The sequence below is a fragment of the Zea mays genome, chromosome 8, assembly GCF_902167145.1.
Source record: "Zea mays cultivar B73 chromosome 8, Zm-B73-REFERENCE-NAM-5.0, whole genome shotgun sequence".
In the NCBI taxonomy this organism is placed as follows: Eukaryota; Viridiplantae; Streptophyta; class Magnoliopsida; order Poales; family Poaceae; genus Zea; species Zea mays.
Genome location: NC_050103.1, coordinates 172101407 through 172124334, shown reverse-complemented (window position 1 = coordinate 172124334; position 22928 = coordinate 172101407). Strand labels below are relative to the sequence as shown.

General features: G+C 45.0%; 1 protein-coding gene across 1 annotated transcript; it reads right to left on the bottom strand.

Moving 5' to 3' along the window:
* Positions 1–10890: 10890 nt before the first annotated feature.
* On the bottom strand, positions 10891–12407 carry LOC100273673 (uncharacterized). Its single transcript, NM_001148085.1, has one exon. The coding sequence runs from the start codon at positions 12344–12346 to the stop codon at positions 11045–11047; it is 1302 nt and encodes a 433-aa protein (NP_001141557.1). The 5' UTR covers positions 12347–12407; the 3' UTR covers positions 10891–11044.
* Positions 12408–22928: the final 10521 nt, after the last annotated feature.

Sequence of the window (22928 nt, the reverse complement as noted above, 5' to 3'; positions counted from 1 at the left end):
CAGCTGCATCTTCATCCTTATCGTCGCGAACAGATGTTCCCCTTCTCTAGAGTTTGTTGCGATTCTCCGTGTCCCGTCGTGCATGCACCGCAGCTTCGCTTCGCGCTCACGCGCGGACTCGGGTTCACGGTGGGGCCCACTCGTCAAGCTTATCCCATCCTCAACAACCCGCTCGACGTCCCATGATTTCCGAGCTCCATGGCTCAACCACCCGCGCGAATTCTGCGCTCAGCTGCAACCACTTGCTGGGATTTCGATCAGAAGCTGACCATCGCACACCCGGGTGACTATATAACCCAAGCCTTGTTGTTTTGTGGAGCAAGGACCGCCATGTACGCAACATCGAAGAAGCAGAGAGGGCGAGAAAGAATATGGCCTGGATGTCACCTCTGGTGCCCGTCTTCTTGGTGCCGTTAGGACTTCAGAAGGTGGCCAAGGATGGGTGGGCATGTGGTGCGGCTTTGGGAGGCCCCAATTCGACGAAGAAGCTTCGGACCATGGGAATCGCTCACCAAATTTCTCTGCTACCGCGGTGCCGCGAAACACCGTCGCCGGCCCACTTCTCGACCCGACTGCCGGTAAGTAGCTCGTGATCACGTTCGCCAAGTTACTCATATTCGTAAAGCACCATCGGATCTCGTTGCGGGGCACTGGAACTCAGAATCGGGTTGGGGCTGCTCCGGTTATGGCGTTGCCGTGCCGGTCCTGTTCGCCGCCGCTGCGACTCGTCGGTGCCATGACTGGCGCAGCCGTGGAGGGATTCTGTAATCCATCGCGGTCGCACCCTCGAAGACCCTCCAGGTGATTCTCTGGTATCTACTAGGTGCGTGGCGGCCTTGGCGTTCGGGAATGGCGGCCTGCACCGCCGGGATTGCCCTATCGCCATCGAAACTGGTCGTCGTCCGCCGCGCGCCGTGGTCAGGGCGTCCAGGCGCTGAAGCCGCGGTAAGGATATTTTTATTAGCTTAGTGGCAACTCCAATTCGGTTTTGCATCATTCGGGTGAGCTTTGCGCTTGGGGGCGGTTCCCAGTGTGGGCAGTCATGGCGCCGCCGCTGCTGGGAGTGCGCCACCGGTGTCGGTGTTGCTCCGGATGGGGGAAAGGTTGTGGCCGCCGTTTTCTGCGTCAACGACTAGGATTGGGTCATGCATACCTCTTTAGCTAGATTAAATCTTGGTCGTTGGATCGGATCTGAGGGATGAGCGTGGTTGATCGCGTGGACATGCTTCGGTCGTAGATCTTCGATCCTGCGGCAAGGAGCCCTTACCAGTGTATAATGTCTGGGGATCTAATCGCAGTCGTCGATCATGTATCGGGCGGCTGAAATCCACCCGTACCCCTTCGGCTGTGTGTTTTCACAGAAGAACCCCTCGCGTTTTAATAAACAACCCGCAGTCCACACTGTGGGAGTTCTGAGTCTTGGTGTCTTTTGCGCAGAACCCCCTGGGTTTCTGTTAAATAGTGGCCGCAGTCCTAGTAACTCAGAAATCTATTAAATTAAATACAGAAATACTTTTTAATGCAAAATAATGTCCCAAACATAGGAAATTCATAACTTGGTGAATTTAGCTCCAAATTGATCCATTCTAGTTTCTATAATTTTGTATTAATATTGTCTATCAACTAGTAACAATGTTTAGCCATGAAACTTGAATTAAAATTGTTCATTTGGATTAATCTATTCTAAGCACTAAATAATTTCAGAAATTCATAACTTAATAACCGTAGCTCCGAATTTAGTGGTTCTTGTTTCTACGATCTCGTAGCAACGCGTAGATTATTATTACACAATCTATTCTTATGTATGGTGTGATGTTAATTTTGCCTATACCATGTTTATCTGTATTGCTACGACTAGCAGTGAGGTCACGAGAACCTTAAGATCATCTTGGTACCTGGAATCTCAAGTGTCAGGCAAGTTATGCCCTTGATCACTTCTTTTTACCCACTCATGTTCTAATTAATCATAATGATCTGCATAGGTTAATTTTGATGAGACCCAATAGGTTACCCTAGTTTGATTATCTTTATACCTTGTTTACCACTGAACTTTTTGGGTAGTACTTGCTAGTGCTTTATGTGGTTTTGGGTATGAAGATACATTATTCATGATCACACTGTTATTATCTGTTTATTTTTACTGTTCATGATAAGATCATTATGTTAATTGGAACATGGAGCGACCACCCGGAAAAACAGTGCTACCACAAGGGTTTATGGACGCCCTTGGCTGATTAATTAGGAAAGCTAGTGGAGGACTACCTTACCCGAAAGGGGCAAGGGCAGTAGGGGAGTGGTCAGTGTAGGGAGGTCCTTGGGATGATTTTGCTGCGATGGCGATCATGCAAGGGATCCCTGCATTGGAGCTTCCTATAAACTGTAGCGGGTTTTCTGAAGCTAGTGGAACTTTGTAAAGGCCTCGTAGTGTTACCCTGCCTCGCCTCCTCAGTAGAGGTGTATGGGAAGTCGCGATCTCTTGGCAGATGGGTAACATGACTTGTGGGTAAAGATGTGCAACCTCTGTAGAGTGTAAAACTGGTATACTAGCCGTGCTCACGGTCATGAGCAGCTCGGACCCTCACATGATTAATTTATGGAACTAAATTCAATTTGTCATATGCATTGCATCGCAGGTGATGTTATTACTTTTCTTAATTGGGTTCGTATTTACTTATACTCAGTAACTGCTAATAAAATTTTGACCAACTTTAAAAGCAATGCTTAGCTCTAATCATCCTCTCTGGTAAGTCTTACACTTCACGTGAGCTCCCACCTTTGGCGAGTTCATGCATATTATTCCCCACAACTTGTTGAGCGATGAACGTATGTGAGCTCACTCTTGCTGTCTCACCCCCCACAGGTCAAGAACAGGTACCACAGGATGAGGCGCTTGGAGGATGCTGTGATGAGTTCGTGAGTGGTCTAGGCCGTCGTCTCCCAGTTAACTTTGGGTTGCTGGACCGTTGTCTCCTTATAATGTAATTATTTATTTATTTTGTATAGAACTCCTGTTATGTAGTAAAGATGTGACATTCGATCCTGTGTCATGATTCATCATATGTGTGAGACTTAGTCCCAGCACACCTGGTGATTATGTTCGCGCCCGGGTCTTGGTGCCCCGAAACCCGGGTGTGACATACAATCACAATGCACATAGCTCCACACTAACTCGCTATTTTGTTTTCTTCTTAACCGACGATGGTTAGAACACCATTAGATACAACTATAGATGAAATGGGAATGGAGACTTACGGGGTGTTTGGTTTGAGGAATCACTCTATCCAAAATGTGATGATGCATCATGGATCCATTCCTCAAATTTGGTGGGATGACTCCATTCCTCATATTAGTACTAACTAAATAACTATAAGGAATAAGGTGATGATGGATCAATTCAATCTATTCCACAAACCAAACAAAAAAAGTGAGGAGTGAGAAGATGATGGACTAGCTCATCCCTCAAACCAAACAGCTTATTAATGTTGAGGCACATGCACATATTTTACATGCTTCATCAACAACGATTATGTTGGTAAGTAAATAAATTACACCCTTTGCAAGTATATGGACTTATGGAGTAAACAACAAAAGTAGAATTAGGGACGTTATTTAATCTAGGCTAAGTTATTAATGAATAGATAAAACTTTTTAATTGTATTTACGTCCGACAAGGGAGCCAAGATAGACCTGGCAACATTGTTCTTAATGCGTCTATTTCACATTTTCACTAACGGACCATTTGGATCCATTCTTTTGGAAGAATTGGAATCTACTTAATATAGTAGCTAATTTGGCTTAGAATTTAACATTGCGTCACTTTCTAAAGTTTAGGTGTAAGCCTATCTCAAATTCATAAGGTTGAGAGATGAAAATCAAATTTATGTATCACCGGATTATATTTCTACTTTGTAATTTATAACACGATATTCGATTCGCTTTCTAATAGTAGAAATGTAGCACATAAATATCTCTCACAAATGGCTAATAGTAGTATATAAATATATTTCACATAAAACTATATTAGTTTAATTGATCTATACCTAAATTAGGATTATTAGACTGGAATCCAATTTCAAGAATTCAAACGAGGAGTGAAAGACAAAACTCCGTATATCACTGTTAATCGTCATGGTTGGTTCACCGGTACAATGACTCAATTTATTCTATATGGCATATGGTCACAAACAACAAAAGCTAACTTATTGTCATCTGTTTGGTGTTGCTTGAAATGAAATAAATATATGATTAGAGCTGTACCTTATGTTATCATCAGTTGGTAATACCTTTCAAATCCAGTTTATGTGAACAAAGCTGAAAAGCAACAGAAAAAGGGGACAGCATGGGTTGAGAACAAATGGAACAGTTAGCCAAACATAGAGAGCAGTTTGCCAGAAACCCTACATACTTTTTGAGCTGATACCTAATAGCTCAAGGGAAAAAAAGGGAAAAAGAAGACCATGACTTCACAAGTCCACATAAGTATCTAGGTTGTGTTTGGCTAAAATTTAGTTCGTGTCAAATCAAATATTTAAATATTAATTATAAGTATTAAATATAAATTTAATTAGATTTAATAAACTTGTCTTGTATTTTAGTCTTAATCTGTATAATTAGTGTTGTAATTATACTATATTTAATACTCGTAATTATCTTTCAAACATTTAATGTGACAGATAAATTTTAGTTGGGTGAACCCAAACATCCCCTTAAAAGAGTGAAATGCACCGTAGATCCCTAAACTTTTCCCATATTCTGATCAGGGTTCATGAATTCTCAAAGTGGGTCATATGAGTCCCTATGAAGTGGTTTATTCGAAGTGTGAAATCATGTCCATGATTAGATCTAGAGTGAATTTAGAATTAACCGCTCGAAAAGGACTGAGATGATCCCTTCAAGAATTTATATATCCAGATGAGATTACAGAAAAAATTTAACAGACCATGGCGCATTTCACTCTATTTAAAATGTGTGAAAAATTTATGAAAGCACGGTACCTAGAATTTGCATTAACCTAGGGTTTCAAACACCTAGTCTAAGGACTACGTGTTTATATGGAGAGAAGAACCTACGTGAGCATAAAAAGAAGATAGTAGAGACCACATCCCATAAACATTGTGCTGCGGAAACACCAAGTAAATCAATCCAAGCCAACGTTAATTATGAATTGATGGATCAACATCACGTGCTCATTTTCAAGTGTGCAATGTACAGATTGGATTATATGGAGAAACAAATAAAACCTACACATCTAAGGGTGACCTCATGCAGAATGGACCGCCTTCCCGCAGCCCAGGGACGCCTGGGGGGTGCGGGGGGCGGAGCCCCCCCCGGTACGGATCGTTTTAGGGTTTCACCTCTATAAATATCTTTGTAAGCCGCAGGAGATATCTATCTCAATTGTAAATCTCCTGCGATCTGTAACCACCCGAAAATAGTGAGAAGTTGCCTGCCGGCGCCCGTGGTTTTTTCCCCTTCACTTTGGAGGGGTTTTCCACGTTAAATCCGTGTCTTCTCTGTGATTGATCCTATTTTGTGTCGCATTTATTTCTAACAAGTGGTATCAGAGGTTTGGTTGTTTGGTGATCGGTGTGCTAGGGTTTCCTGCCGGCGCACGGATGTCGACGACAATGAAATACGATCTTCCGCTGCTGGATCTCGACACGCGTTTCTCGCTGTGGCAGGTGAAGATGCGGGCAATTCTCTCGCAATCTGATCGCGACCTGGATGATGCCCTAGATGGATTTGGCAACAAGGATGCCAGGACGTGGACAGATGAGGAGAGGCGCAAGGATCGTAAGGCGCTCGCACATATTCACCTTCATCTGTCTAACAATATTCTGCAGGAGGTTCTGGCAGAGAAGACAGCCGCTGCTCTCTGGTTGAAGCTGGAGTCGATCTGTATGTCAAAGGATCTGACCAGCAAGATGCATGTCAAAATGAAGTTGTTCTCCCACAAGTTGCAGGAAGGAGGATCCGTTCTGACGCACATATCGGTGTTTAAGGAGATCGTGGCCGATCTGACGTCTATGGAGGTAAAGTTTGATGATGAAGACCTAGCTCTTCTTCTCCTGTGTTCCCTCCCTGCATCGTTTAGCAATTTTCGAGATACCATCCTATACAGTCGTGATACTCTAACCGTGGCTGAAGTGTATGAAGCTTTGACTGCGAAAGAAAAAATGAGACAGATGGTTAACTCGGAAGATGCTGCTGGCTCGAGTGGAGAAGCTTTGTATGTCCGTGGCCGCACTGATCAGAAAAAGTCCAACTCAGGTGGCAAAGGAAAGGGGAAGAACCAGAGGGGTCGCTCCAAGTCAAGGGGGCCATCCGATGAATTATTTTGCAAATACTGCAAGAAGACGAACCATGTAATTGAGAACTGTTACAAACTGCAGAACAAGGAGAAGAGGAACAAGGAGAAGGGTAAGACTGGAGGTACTGTCTCTGTTGCATCCGAAAATAATTCTGATAATGGTGATGTTCTTATTGCCTTTGCTGGTTGTGCTGCTGATGATGCCCAATGGATCCTCGATTCTGCTTGCTCATATCATGTTTGCACTAAAAAATCTCTGTTTAGTACCTATGAAGCTGTGCAGAACGGAGGTACTCTTCGGATGGGTGATAATTCCCCTTGCACTGTTGTTGGCATGGGCACCGTGCAGATCAAGATGTTCGATGGGATTGTACGCACATTGACTGAAGTACGACATGTTCCATCCATGTCCAGGAACCTCATCTCTCTGAGTACTCTGGACACAAAGGGCTACAAGTATACCGCCGGTGACGGTGTCATGAAGGTAACAAAAGGCTCTCTTGTGGTTATTAAAGGTGATTTGAAAGCTGAAAACTTATATGTGCTTCGAGGTAGTTCTGGCTCTGCTAATGCTGTTGTTGCATCTGATTCTGAGACTACTAAAATTTGGCATATGCGCCTTGGCCATATGAGTGCACCTGGTTTGGCAGAATTGAGCAAGAGAGGCCTTCTTGATGGCTGCCATGCTGATACTCTTGATTTCTGTGAGCACTGTGTTTTCGGTAAGCATAAAAGGGTAAAATTCAGTTCTGCTGTTCATAATACCGAAAATATTCTTGATTATGTTCATGCTGATTTGTGGGGGCCATCACGTATACCTTCACATGGTGGTGCTCGTTACATGTTGACTATCATTGATGATAATTCACGCAGAGTTTGGCCTTATTTTCTTAAGCAAAAATCAGATGCCTTTGAGTCTTTCAAGGTTTGGAAGACTATGGTTGAGAAGCAGACTGAGAGGAAGCTGAAGGTTCTGAGAACTGACAATGGTATGGAGTTTTGTTCTGGTGATTTTAACTCTTTCTGCAGGAAGGAGGGCATTGTGAGGCACCACACTATACCATATACACCTCAGCAGAACGGTGTGGCAGAGCGTATGAATAGAACAATAATCTCCAAGGCTCGGTGTATGCTGTCCAACTCAGGTTTGAGCCGCAAGTTTTGGGCTGAGGCCGCTTCCACTGCTTGTCATTTGATCAATTGTTCACCATCCACTGCTATCGATAAGAAAACTCCAATTGAGGTTTGGTCTGGTTCCCCCTATGATTATTCTCAGTTGAGAGTGTTTGGTTGTACTGCATATGCACATGTTGATAATGGTAAACTTGAGCCTAGAGCAATTAAGTGTGTTTTCTTGGGTTATGGATCTGGTGTTAAAGCATATAAATTGTGGAATCCTGATACACAGAAGGCATTTTTTAGTAGAAACGTTGTGTTCAATGAATCTGCCATGTTTCCTTCGGTTGTATCTACCAGTGCTACTAACCAGAATTCTGAGTCTATCAGTGTGCAGGTGGAGCACGGAGGGGATGTTGATGATCATGCTCCACCATCTGCTGAACCTGCTGAAAATTCTGTTTCTGAAATTTCATCACCTGTTGTGGAGTCTCATCCCCAGTCTCTTGCTGAAGGCCGAACTAGGAGGCAGATAGTTCGGCCCCAAAGACTGATTCAAGAGTGCAATGCTGCTTTTGCTTTGGCTGTTGCTGAAGAAGTTGATAATGTTCAGGAACCATTGAATTATTCAGAAGCTATATTGTGTACTGATAGTGAAAAGTGGATGGGTGCTATGCATGAAGAAATGGAGTCTCTTGATAAGAATGGCACTTGGGAACTAGCTCGGCTGCCTTCTGGTAAAAAGGCAATTAAGTGCAAATGGATCTTCAAAAGAAAAGAAGGTATGACTCCAAAAGAGCCTCCGCGCTTTAAAGCAAGGCTAGTTGCAAAAGGTTTTAGTCAGATTCCAGGAATTGATTACTCTGATGTCTATTCTCCTGTTGTCAAGCATAGTTCAATTCGTACCTTTCTTAGTCTTGTTGCTGTACATGACTATGAGCTTGAACAGTTAGATGTGAAAACTGCTTTCTTACATGGTGATTTGGAGGAGGACATTTATATGGACCAGCCAGAGGGGTTCATTGTTCCTGGAAAAGAAGACTATGTGTGCAGGTTGAAGAAGTCCTTATATGGTCTGAAACAATCTCCCAGACAATGGTATAAGAGGTTTGATTCATTTATGCTTTCTAAGGGCTTTCAGAGGTCTCAATATGATAGTTGTGTTTATCTAAAATTTGTTAATGGATCACCTACATATTTGCTGCTATATGTTGATGATATGTTGATTGCTGCCAAGAGCATGAAGGAAATCACTGCTTTAAAGGCACAACTTAGTAGCGAATTTGATATGAAGGATCTGGGTGCTGCAAAGAAAATCCTTGGCATAGAGATAGTCAGGGATAGGAAGTCTGGACTGCTGTACTTGAGCCAGAAGAATTATATTGAGAAGGTCCTTCGTCGTTTCAACATGCAAAATACTAAACCTGTGAGTACTCCGTTGGCTCCTCATTTTAAACTGTCTGCTAAACAGTGTGCTGAAACTGATGCTGAGCTTGAATATATGTCAAAAGTTCCATACTCTAGTGCTGTTGGGTCACTCATGTATGCTATGGTTTGTTCTCGTCCTGATTTGTCTCATGCTATGAGCGTTGTTGCTAGATACATGTCTAATCCTGGTAAAGAGCATTGGAAAGCTGTTCAGTGGATTTTCAGATATCTACGTGGTTCTTCTAGTGCTTGTTTATGTTTTGGTAAATCTGGAGATGGTCTGATTGGCTATGTTGATTCAGATTATGGTGGTGATTTAGACAGGAGGAGATCTCTTTCAGGTTATGTCTTTACTATTGGAGATTGTGCTGTGAGTTGGAAAGCTCGTTTACAGGATACTGTTGCTTTGTCTACCACAGAAGCTGAGTATATGGCAATTGCAGAAGTTACTAAGGAAGCCTTATGGTTGAAAGGTATATATTCAGAGCTATGTGGAATTAAGTCTTGCATTACCATCTATTGTGATAGCCAGAGTGCCATTCATCTCACCAAAGATCAGATGATTACTGAGAAATCCAAACATATTGATATCCGTTATCACTTCATTCGTGATATCATTGAAAAAGGGTTGGTGAAGGTATGCAAGATCAGTACTGATAATAATCCAGCTGATATGATGACAAAGCATGTTTCTGTTGCTAAGTTTGAGCTATGCTCAAACTTAGTTGGTATTATAAATTAGTCCTTAGTGGCTGTTGGCGTCGGCAAGATAATGATGCATTTGTTTAAGGTGGAGCTTGCTATTATGATGCTACAAGGAATTTGTCTCAAGGTGGAGTTTGTTGAGTTTGTGATCCAAATTCTGAAGAAGGCGGCCAAGTTGGCGAGCGAAGCGGAGGCCCGTCGCCGGGAGGCTTGGGCCGGAGCGCAGCGAGGCCAACTGGCCTTCCCGCAGCCCAGGGACGCCTGGGGGTGGGGGGGGCGGAGCCCCCCGCGGTACGGATCGTTTTAGGGTTTCACCTCTATAAATATCTTTGTAAGCCGCAGGAGATATCTATCTCAATTGTAAATCTCCTGCGATCTGTAACCACCCGAAAATAGTGAGAAGTTGCCTGCCGGCGCCCGTGGTTTTTTCCCCTTCACTTTGGAGGGGTTTTCCACGTTAAATCCGTGTCTTCTCTGTGATTGATCCTATTTTGTGTCGCATTTATTTCTAACACATACGCCTGCCACTTATGTGGTATGAGGTATGCAGGACATACACAGGAAATGATATACTTGACTTGCATATTTACTCTTAGTGCTTGGATTAACATCCTGGGAGAATTATTCTTGTTTATCAGACAACATTTGACACACCATGGAGAAATGATCCAGTGACACTGAACATAACTAGTATGTAAAAGCGTGAAAGTATGGATTAATGGACAGAGCATCGGACGGTACTGGGTCTCCTTAAAAAACCCCAGTGGGCAATCTTCTCAGTCCATGTCAGTTCTAGAGTAAAGCAGGTTCATTTTGTACAATCATGACTAGCCAATGTAAAATGTCTTGTTTGGCTCTCTTCTCTAAGGTACCATATACTTAGATATTTTCAAATACTGGGGACAACATCCTTGTCCTCATAGAGGAATCTGTAATTTGAATAATCAAGTTGTGAATAATCAACAATGCAGGAGGCCCCATAATATCACAGGTCACTTACATGAACTAAAGAAACTTGTAATTTGAACTCTATATAAGGTGATTGTTTGTAAAATTTCAATTAACCTTGGAGATCGAAAATGAACATAAGCTGGTTGAGGCCGCATCCCGTTCAAAAGGGCCACCTTATGTTCACTGGGCAGCGGCAATGGCAGTAAGTCGCACTCTGCAGACAGGTGTTCTGTGGATGATTCCCCGGATCCAATTGTCAGTGACTCAGTGGCCATATTTATACAATTATGGGAAATGTTCTGTGGATGATATCGTTTTTGAATACCAGCGCAATGTTGATGATATGGCTTAGATTAATAACTGAAATGGGCTCATCTGTGGAGAAACAATTTCTAGGCCCAGATTCGCCAAACATTTGGAGCATCGCAAGGTCTACAAAACTTTCACCAATATTCAAGTGGCGAACACACAACACTCATCAGAAAGAAACTGTACCATACGCAAACACTCTTTCTGGATGTGGCGCAATTAACCTCATTTGGACATGAGTAGTGTATCAGGCTTCCGCTGTTTGCTTGGTGTGTTTGGCTTCGAACTTGGCCTAGAGCTTGATGTGTTGCTTCCAGCAGTGCCAACTGTGACAATTTGCCCAGAAGCCACCACTGCCGCTGCCTTTGCAACCTTTCGTGTACTCTTGTCAAGCTCGATCAAGCTTCGGGCTGCTAAGATTGCCTGTGGCACAAGGTCGTGGCACGCACGAGCATAAACAACCCTCACTGCTTCTGCTGCAGCATCATGCACCTCGGCCAGGTTCAGCGGTGCAAGCAAGCAGTGGCCAAGAACCCTCATCACTGGCTGGAGCAGGTCCCAGGGAAGTGGCACCCTTGCCTCCATGTCCTCCTCGCTGCAATTGTTGTCTCCATTGATACGCAGCCTGGCCAATTCGTCCACCAGCTCCTTCCCATTCTCAGCCTCCGAGGACACTGGCGAGACAGACCCCAAAGAGTCAGCTTCCTCTTCTTCCAGTTCCTTCTCATCCAGCTCAAAACGGCATTTGCAGTACTGCCCCGCCCACGCAGCAGCAGCATTGCAGGCATCCACCTTCGACGCAGCAAGCATCTGCCAAATCTTAGAATAGTAGGCCTCAAATGCGATCCCAATGATTCCCGCGCGCTTCGTTGATTTCACCGCGGCCTGTGGCTCCAGCGGCGGCGAGAGAACCCCCACCACGGGAGTCGCCTGCGGAGGGGGGATTGGCGGGGACTGCGGGGGCTGCGACCACCGAGGGGACTTGGAGCTGAGGCTGGACGCCATCGCTGGCGTGTGGTACAGGGATGGGACAGAGAGGTCGGGCATCTGGACGAGGACCGGCTTCCCCTGACGATTCTTGGCTTCGGAGGAGTAGACGGCGAGGAGGACGGCCTCGAAGCCCGAAAGCGAGGAGCGGAGCTCGGGCGGGAGGTGGCGGAGGTAGAGCGCCGCCAGCAGGGGCAGGAACGCGAGCGCGGCGAGGCGGAGGTCGGGGTCGGCGGAGAGGAGCGTGTCGTAGAGCCAGTGGCAGGCGGGGTCATCGGCGCCGCCACCCGCCCGCAGTGCGTCAGAGAGCGCCGCGTAGGCAGCGGGCGAGCGGAGGAGCGCGCGCGCCGGTCGGTCGGCGTCGGCCAGCGCCGCGACGTCGTGGGAGGCCGGGGCCGGCAGGATGGAGGAGAGCGCCAGGATGCGGGAGCGCGCCTGCGACACGGACTCCCACCAGGACGGGGTTGGGTCGGAGGCCGAGGCGGACGCGGAGCCGGACGGCGAGGCGGAGCCCGCGGCGGAGGATGGGGAGGGAGGCATAGCGGCGACGGCGGCGGAGAACTCGAGATAAGATCTTTACCTTTGAAAATGGAGAACATTGGCCTACTGTTTACTCAACTGGCCGTCCAATCAAAATGGCTTCAGTTTTAGATACAGGGATTTTCTAGCTACCATCCTAATTAAAACCTTAGTATTTTAAAACAAATAGTAAAATATTTCTTTCTAGTTATTATATACTAATAAAATATACATGCAATGTTTATCTTCTGTTTCTTTTTTCTATTCTTCCTCTTCTCTTTTCAACTTGTCTCCCACATCTCTACTGCTCTACCGTACCTATCCTCTTCTTCAACCTCCACCACACCATACATGTTCTTTGGTCATGCTAGGATGCCTCCAACACGAAGAAGCTATTTCAGCCAACCATTTGATCTTTTCGTTGCCATCAGTGGTTGAATTGCCCATCCAAATTATAAGTATATCCAACAGAAAAGTCATTTTACCTTCTATATTTATATCAAATAGTACTGATATTGAGTTGGTGGATAGTTGACTGTCTGCCATTGAGATACGTATAAAAATAGTTGTCCTTGCTAGCATTCATTTTAACTTTTCTCTATCATCTTATCCAAAATGGTTGCTCTTTTTATCGGTACAGAGAAACTCGGTTCTGAACCTTTGTAATTGTGTTTTTTAGAGCCGCCGGTATTATAGGCCGGTTGAAATAACTATATGTACCACGGATAATTGAGAACCATCGATTTCCACCTACGGTCGAGGTAATAAAAACTTTAGTGAAAATCTTTTCTGGATAAAGCACAATTGTCTTGCCCTGGGGCAAAAATAAATCTTTCATAAAGTTTGGGAACCCCCGTGGAACTTGTAGACCATACCAAAAGGGACGCCCGAACTCCTTATCTGTTGTTGAGAAGGTAAATTTCGCACGGAATTTTGACAAATGCTCACATGAAAATGAAATAGACCCCGGTATCAGAGAGAACCAATGGACCAGATATCAGTTCTTAATTTTTTGAGATGTGTTGATGCATGTGGACTTGGATCGATGCACTCAAGCACATGGACTTAGTCTTGTATGAGTCTGAGTTCTTACTATGCAATGTTGTCGCTACTGGGGTTATATTATGGTTTACAATCCGGGGGTGGGTTGAAGGCAGGGTTCACAGTTTCGTATTGGGTCAACCGAATTTCGTTTTGTTAACTAAAATTTGACATTTATATTTTTATATTTTGAATCGAAATTCATTTGAAACCTTGCTGAAATTCGTTTTTCGCTTAGTAGCGAAAACAGAAGAAAAAAAAACCACCGGGTTTTGGTGATTTCCCAGCGAGAAGTTGTTCCATGGTTGAAGGCGGCATCTACAAGGGTTAACTCTATATTTCAATGTAAACAATGAGGTTCATACATGCTGTATGGTAATCGTCTATCTACATTGAGATGAGATCCACATATCTACCGTTGACCATATCAAACTTTGCACTTTTACATAACAGCTCTGTCCATTATTCTTGGCAGGATTGTCTGGACACCAATAGACGAGATGATCTTCGGGAAGGGTTTATGCCCTGGAGTCACCAAAACCCTCGCCATTGGAGCGGACTGTTCTTGGTGGCCACTACAAGTACAACCGTGCATACCAGGCTCCACTACAGTTCTGTCCATTGAAAGTTGTTCCTGAACAGTGACCCGAAGCTGAGTCCTGAAAGGTGACGGTTGAAGACAGCGATCGATACTGTCCATCTGCGCCAGCAAATGCATCATGCATTGTGATCTCTACATGGACTGTTCGATTGAGAAGCGCCAACGAACCTGCCATGACGCATGGAGGAGATCCGATGCACATGAAACTGTTCAGAACTGGCATCCCCTTTCGTTATGAACATCATCAGATCGCACTAAATGCAGCCCATCTAAACGCTCCCCCTTCATTCATGTTGTGTCGCGTACGTCATGAACTCTCTGGATTAGCCAGTGACAACGATGCTGCATAAATTCTAGATCGGAAAGATGGCTCGTCGTTTCCTCAAGATCGGGGACACAGATGAGCTGCCCACTGTGATACTGATACCACCATGGTTACAGCGTGGGGCTGTAGGTTGAGGAAGACGAAACCTTCAGCTTCCCATTATTTGGCTTGTCATTTTGCCGTAGCTTCTGGGTTATGAGCTTGAAAGCGCCCGTGCTGTACGGACATTGGATTGGAGCGTGCAGTAGTAAAATTTCATTCGGCTCTTAGAGAGCTGCTCCGGTTTTATTTGAGCCGGTGCAGTGGCGAAGCTAGAGCAAATTTGACGGGTGCAATTGCTTCATGGGTGCATAGATATCAAGTAATGTGAGTGCATATATGGTGAAATTTTGCGTATTATAACTGATTCTGTATTTTTTAGGGGGTGCACTAGAATGAACCTAGCTTCGCATGGTGTTGTCTTGAGACGTCAACGTTGTGGCGGCATCTTCGGTTTGGATCAAATTTATATAATAAAACAATAATATCTATGTATCATTAGATTTTTTATTGATTATATTCTTATAGTATATCTAGGTTTTATAATTTTGACTAAATTTAAGATACTTTGGCTTTTAAAAAAGTTAAAATATCTTATAGTTTGAAAGAGATGGGGGTACATCACAATCACAAAGCAGGCGACATCTTAGCTAACGGAATCTTTTTCTCCGCAATTTGGCACGTAGCATTTTCACGGATAATGCTGGCCACATTTTTTAGAGGGAGGGTTGGGAAATGGTGCTACACTGCTCCTCACAAGTGCGTTTGTTTCTGAATGGCTTACCTGTTGCCTCTTCTGCATACTCTTTCTGTAAGTCTGTAGTATGAGTGTGTTTGATGGTATGCCCAAAGGCATTAATTCCAAACTTACTGATTCTCTTTCAGTAAAAGCTTGGAATGCTTCATGCAACCAAAATTATAAACTCTGCCTCCTTTTCGTGAAAGAAATATGAACTGGCGACCAGTTTTTTGTCTCCAGGTTTTTCAGAGGATTGAGCGTTCCTCATTTCTTGGGAATTATGGAAAGAACAGAAGACAATAGTTTCACAGACGATTGAGCTAGCTGCGAAGATTAAGGATGAAGTGAGATGTTGGATTCATGCTGGGAGCAAGAGTTTTAGATTGCTAGCTTCCTTAGTCTAGTTTTTTCATCTAGGTAGACGCTGTTGTATAGCTCCTATTCTCTTTTCTTTCATCTCTTGTTTCTGGGCCTAGGTCTTTTAACTCTTCAATATCAATAGAAATCTGGCATGTCTCATGCCAGCTTTACGTTGAAAAGGAGGATTGAGCGTTGAAAGTGCATTTCAGAAGGCTGGCCTAGTAGTTGGTACACAGATAAGATGCCAGGGTGTGTGTTCAGGTCCTATCCAGGTCTTAAACCCCACACACGAAGCAGAGTATTAGTATAATCCAAGATAGTGGCTACATTGGAGCATCCAGCATTCCAGCTTTATTAGATGGCCGTGGGAGGCCCAGCCATCTTCTTGTTTCTTAGCTTTAGCAGCAGGCAATACAAACCGAGATTCTCGCGCATTATAATTCATAAACACTAGCCAATGTTTGATTATTCTGCGTACATAACCAAACCAGGGCCCAGGGCACATGATTGCTCTCTGCTATCCACTAACACAATACTCTCGTCAGAAGACCTGTGAAGGAAAGGATAAGGCTGATGACATTGCAGAAAATAAATAAATTTGGCACTCTTTATTTTCTACCGCAACATCTTTACAGAGTATGGTGGAAAATAAAAAAATGTATATTTTTCTTCTTTCAGAATCGATATTAACATCAATCAACTGTTGCTGTCTCTATTCAGTCCAACATCAGAAAGCTCACATCTGAGTGTTTTTTTTTATTGAGCGAAATAGAACTCGTACATAAACTGGCTGATCTAGGCAGAATGACAAATAGATATCTTCCCCATCTGCCGACACTTGAGTGATAGTCTCTGCTGCTGCTGCTACCACTACGATAACGGTGTCGTATGCTGAGGTTTACATCAGGTTGTTCCAGTGGTTGCAACAGCGACAATGATACGGAGGGAGGAGAAGCGAAACAAGAAATTGAAAGAAACGATCGCGCTGGTTTACCTAATTACCTTGGACCTGATGGGTAGGATGTGATTTGGACAACAGCAAAGTGGATGGCAAACTGTCCTCACTCCTCAGCCCATATCACAGTGTTCTGATCCTACAATTTCGCGAGATAATTGGATTTTTGCCACTCACAATATTGTCTTCTTGTTATAATTAACATTGTGCCTATGAATTGTGGGTCCAGTTGTGTCTATGAAATGTGGGTCTGATGGCAATTTTACAAACCTGTTTCTTACTGATGGCAAATATCAGAATCTCTCACAATTTCGCGGTAATGACGTAGCAGGGAATCTAATAATGGTACCATCTTAAATCTCTTATCTCCCAACATGCAATATCATTGCCCATTGATATAATTTTCTAAGTAGCACCTAGCAGCTTCCATCAGGAAAGAAAAAAAGGAGAGAAGATCAAGGACACCGACCGAGAAGGCATATCTCGATTTGGAATCAAATAAAGGCAAGAGTGAGGAGAGGCCCCGAGTGTTTTCGTTTTTTTTCTAACGGGTGGTAGTGGTAGTGGTAGTATGATCCAAGAACTTTGAAAGCAATAAACATGATGCCAATAATTCGAAGAAGAAAAAACGTCTATTTTATGATCACGTTGTCAACCTCACATCGCTTTTGCAGAGATGGTTCATTGGAGGGCCCTCTCCCTAGCTACACCTAGAGCAGCATATATGTTGATTAAAGAATCAATTACCTTAACTTTTTCCCAACCATTTCGTGCCAAATTATACAGGTATAGGTGATGAATGTGCTGCCATGAGATGTTGCGATGGTTATCTGAGGCTCAGAGCGCATTTCGCACTGTTTCTGTGTCAACTCCAGCATGAAAGAACGTAGCCTTCCTTGCAGTATATATTTTATTTTAGGGCTGGTTTGAAAACCACATTTTTTCTATGGGATTTTCATTTTTCCATGGTAAATAAGAATCCCTTGAAAAAATGGAGTTTCTAAACTAGTCCTTAAACAAATAAAATCCTGAAAATGTCGGTTTCACTTACTGAAACTGTCAAAATAGTTCGTCAAACTTTTTTAGACTTTAACGAGAGGTATGATCTAAAAATGTGGGAGCTTGGCTCTTGATCCTGGTCTTCGTTGTCGGAGCAGCGGGGTGAAGGCTGAGAGCGTCCCAAGAAATCGAAAGAGGAAGAGAACTAGTGAAGCCGTAGGGAAACTTAAACTGTCATTTAATATTAAAATTTTTATGTGGTACTTGTTAAAAGGAGTAGTGCTGACAAAATATAATTTAGCAAAACACTATTTAAGGTAGCAGTAAGTGTGGCTTTTGTAATTTGGATAAAATCAATTAGCATTTATTTATTGACTGTTATGTTGCTCATTTTATGTGGCGGTTGATATCCAACTGTTTCGGTTTGTCGGGTCCTAGATCTGTCAAACATTGCTTTGGAAGATGGTTGATGGGGTGGATTTAAATACTAAGAATCTTATTATTACGGGTGTCTCAGTATTGTGCTGGGCTATCTGGATAAGTAGAAATGGCTTAGTGTTTAATAAAGCACAAATGTTTACTTATTTGCAGGTTCTATTCAGAGGAACTCATTGGCTCAAACTATGGGCGCAGCTGCAAAGAAGTGACGATTCAGCGGATCTGTTAAGAAGAGCTTGTCGATATCTGGAGACGATGGCCATGCAGTTTTTTGCTTATCGGGGTTGGAGGTTTTTTAATAGGATTGCGTTGTATTGATCATTCTTCTTTTTTTAAGAGAGTGTTGCATCGGTGAGGAATAAGGGAGAGTTTAATTCTTTTAGGCTAACAGTTTTTGCCTTCTTACGTAGTAGTTGAAGTTGTTATATGATGTGTAACTTTGGCGCTTTTCGAGGCGAAACCCGGATTTTATTCCATTATTAAAAAAAGGAAGGTGTGGCGTGTTGGTATCGTTGCACTGAAATGCGACCCCAAGAAGAAATTTCACCTCGGCGCTTTTCTAACTAAAAGCTTATAGGTTGGCGAGTCAAAATCAAGTAGCGCGAGAGACCTGACGTGGACGCGGCGGAACAAGGTCAAACACCAGCCCGCCTTTCATGTTTCGCTCAACCACTCTGCACTGTTGGATTTCCTCCTTTTTTTTTTTGCTGCCGCTCGCTGCTATTGGTTAGCCCCTTTCCGGTACGAGTGTGAGTGAGTGGCACTAATCCCTTAGGGTTTGGTGCGAGCATTTGCTCGTCCGGGACATGGTCCAGTCAAGTGGCGTGCGAAGTGACCCCCTAACCGCAAGCAGCAGCAGTCCTGCTTGGCCCTCCTTGCCCCCTCCCCTCCTTGTGCCTTGTCTTTTTCGAAGGTGAAGAAAAAGAACAGTACTAAAGAGTTCTGCCATTTCGCGCTGAGCAGAATATCGGAGTCGTTTAGGAAGGTCCCCACTACCCCCACGCCATGCATGTCTACGTGCCACTCCACTGTTGCCCAGATCCGAAGCAGCGTTACTGTACTGCATCGAGTACACGAGTACGTGGGGGCACTGCCGCACTGGTGTAGTGGTGGCATCTCATCTGCGACGAGATGGCCAGATGGGCCATCCGCGACCAGCGACAGCAGCTGCCTCGGCCTTCTGCGTGCTACCTGGCGAGTGGCGAGTGGCGACCTCCTCAGTCACACGGGCGTGCTCGGAAGAAGAATCCAAGGAGGCCGAGGGCATGGGTTCTTTTGACTGGTCCGCGTCCGCCGGTGGATCTGCTGTCCATACGGACCGTACGCCCACGGTGGGCCCGAGCCCGGTTATAATTTTCTGAAACGGACGATCTCGATGCGTGCGGGTGCGCTGCGCCAATCGCGTGGTGCAAAATGGAATATCGCGTCGCCCGTCGGGTAATTTTGTACGGGCCATCATCGCCAGCGAGCCGCGGCAGCTGACTGCGCGGGGAAGAAAACAAGAAAAAAAAACTCGCCGATCTGGCGCCTGCCGGAACAGCACCAGATACCGCTGCAGCTGCCGGTACGGACAATTATTGCGGCGACCAATCATTGGCTCGCCTGCTGCAGGCGATCGAATCGTCCTTCTCCGTCAGTGTGATTAGAGAGGTTCATGCGTTTTTTTTATGTTAAGTTACTGTAGGGTGTAGGGGTGCCTGCAGTATTTTTATTGATTTTTTTGCAAAGTATGAACAATTTACAAGGTGGGTATTGAACCATTACGTTACATAGTGTTGAATCCAACTTCTAATTTTATCGTCTATCTCTGTCTTAACTCGGTGACAAACGAGACTCATTTCACCCTTGAACATCTCCCTGCATGCTTCCACAGTGAGCGAGATCTCGTTGAATATCCAGTTGTTCCTACTTTTCCAAATACGTGCTTTTATTGACAAATTTTGTGGTGAGCCAGTGCGAAACGCAAAGCAAACAGATCTCACGCGATGGCATCGTTGGGTCTCGTGTTCCTAGGTGACAATGGCCTCTAAGTTTTACTCTAGAAAATTTAAGTATCAGATCGTATTAGATTCTGACTTTATTTCTATTTAATTTTAAATAAAAATAATTTAAGGTCCTAATAAATTATGAAGAAACATTTAAATCCGGATCTATTACTGTCGGTGTTTTGGGTCCGACCGCACACCCGGGGTTGCCCCTCAAGGTGTTTCTAGGAGTAGGACGGTATCGACGACTGTAGCAAAATGGTTCGTGCCGATCGCACGAGGGACAGTGGACAAGATTTACAGGTTCGGGCCGCTTAGAGATGCGTAACACCCTACGTCCTGGTGAGTATGTTTGGTGAGCGTGGTTACAAGAGGGCTCTCTGGATTGAAGACACAGAGAGTTGATGTGGGTGGCTAAGTAAGATAGGGTCGATCGTTCTGAATGGGTGCCCCCTAGGCCTTATATACTCGACCGTGGGGCAGTACACGTGGATATGATAACAACAAGTAGCTAAAAGGTAGTGAACCTCTTGAGTTTATCCCTACGTAACCCTCGCCGACTTATCCTCGCATGGCTCCGTTCCATGGGGGCTTCAGCGCGGGAAAGTCGGGTCTCTGTTGCGATTTACTCGTTCGACGTTGTGGGCCGTCCGGGTTTGCACCAATTCGGTCTCACGTCGCTCTGCTTTATTGGTTGTTTCTCCCCAGGCCCATGAAAGAATGACCTTACGATTTATTGGGCCCTTGGGCCTTTCGTGAGGTCTTTTACTCCTTTAGTGGACCCGGGGGATATCTATCCCCCACAAGCCCCCGATCTTTGGGTTAATTTAGAGGTAATCAGCCCAAAGATCCCAGGTCCAACTTGCGGGTGTTTTGAAGAAAAATGACTTCCTGCTGTCTTCTCTTGCTCCGATCACTCATTTGACCGAAGCTTAGTTTCATGCTTGTGCCTTAGAGGTCGGCATTTCAATTTGTAGGATTCTGAACTTCATTGGGTGCACCGGTGCACCCAATGGGTGTAGCCCCCGAGCTTTAAGTAGATTTTAGAAAATAATCTACTCGAAGGTCTTCCCCCGAAATTATCTCCATTTGTGCTCCTGCATCTTGGTTGAGGGTTGGTCTTTTAATCTTGTCCCACGCCTTAGAAGTCGGCACTATCTCGGCTTGGAATGATAATCCATGGGGTGCACCGGAGGTGCACCCAATGGGTGTAGCCCCCGACCTTCAAATGGATTTTTTAAGGATAATCCATTCGAAGGTCTTCCTTTCGTGCCTCTTTGCTGAAAATTATCTCTTTCGTTTGTAAAAATTGGCATGAAGCTATTTGCATTATGCTTTGGAGGTCAGCATTATGTCATCAATATTTTGCTGCAGAGGTCAGCATATATTTTGTCTTTAGCAGCCGAGTTTGCAATCCATTCATGTCTTGCTAGGTAGTGCAATTTATTTGCTTCTGCGACTGATTGGACGTTTGATGGACGTTCTCTGTCTAGTCTTCACGTCGCTTCTGCCGCCCATATCTTGTACTTCGCTGGCTATATTTGGCTTTCCTCTGATCCTTACTGATATCTCATTTTTGTCTTGAGGTATTCACTGCGTGCCCTGCACAGATGTGACCGTTTTGAAAAATATACTGATAATTTCTGTGCGTCCCCCCCCAATGGGTGTGGGCAAGGGACGGCTTGGTACGCTGAGTGTTTTAGTCGGCTGCTTCTGAGTAGTAATGTGATGGGACGGCGAGTGTAATCATATCCTTTGCGCTGTTGACTGGAGTCCCAATGGGTGTAGTGTTGCATGAAACGGTGTCAGCTGCCTGACGTGTCTCCAGACGGGTGGAAGTGCTTATTGAATGCTTTGCGACTGTTCAGTGACCATGGTTGGAGGTGAGCGGTTGCCTTTCCCTTCTATAAATAACGTTGTTGCCCCTCTGGTTTTTTCACATCTCTTCGCTGTTCTTTACTGCATCCTTCTCTTCTCTCCCGTCTGCTTCCGCCATGGGCAAGAGTAACAAACGCAAGCGCGAGCCGACTCCTCCGTCGGAGGACTTCGGCGACTCGGAATACTCGGAGGAGGAGTTCTCCTCCGAGTCCGAGGGGTCTCCGGCTCCCGTCTCTCCCCCGGCGTCGTCTGATGATTCAGACGACTCCCAGGGGATTGCCGCGGAAGTCTGGACGTACATCCGGGTCGTCGAGCGCTCCGGGCTCGAGGGCTCGGATGAGTCGGAGTACTCCTCGGATGAGGAGGACTCAGACGGCGGCGAGGACGAGGACGACGACGGCGACGACGACGACGGTGGCGACGGCGACGGTGACGGCAGCGGCAGCGGCGGGGGCAGCGGCGGCGGCGACGAGAGCAAGGGCAGCACCAGAGGCGGCAGCAGCAAGGGCAGCACCAGGGTCGGCGACGGTGGCAGCAGCAGCAAGGCCAGTGGCTAAACGCCACTGGTCTTTAGATATTAGTATAGTGTAGTTAGAATAATGTAGTAGTAATGTAGAGTAGTATAGCGTAGTATAGTAGTAGTAGTAATGTAATGTAGTAATAGTAGGGAAGCATCAACTCGCAAAGAGTTGATTTGTAAGCTTATTGTCTTCCCTTAATGAAAGAATGACGTTGGCTTCTTCTTGCTTTGCTTGATTATAAAACTGGTTCTTTTGAGACAGTAGATGAATAACTTGGGCATCACACTGACGCTTCCAGAAGTAGCTGCCGAGTAATCTTGTAGTATGTGTCGAAGTTTTAGAAGTAATGCCGAGCGACTGAAGGTCGACGTCGGCATTTTAGAAGTAATGCCGAGCGATTGAACACGAGATCAACGTTTTAGAGGCAACGCCGAGTGATTGAAGGTCGATGTCGGCATTTTAGAAGTAGTGCCGAGCGATTGAAGGTCGACGTCGGCATTTTAGAAGTAATGCCAAGCGATTGAACACGAGATCAGCGTTTTAGAGGCAACGCCGAGTGATTGAAGGTCGCCGTCGGCATTTTAGAAGTAATGCCGAGCGATTGAACACGAGATTAGCGTTTTAGAGGCAACGCCGAGTGATTGAAGGTCGTCGTCGGCATTTTAGAAGTAATGTCGAGCGATTGAACACGAGATCAGCGTTTTAGAGGCAACGCCGAGTGA

Bases quoted from the DNA above. Each gene is read 5' to 3' on its own strand.
- LOC100273673 (NM_001148085.1), bottom strand. From the start codon at position 12,346: ATGCCTCCCTCCCCATCCTCCGCCGCGGGCTCCGCCTCGCCGTCCGGC.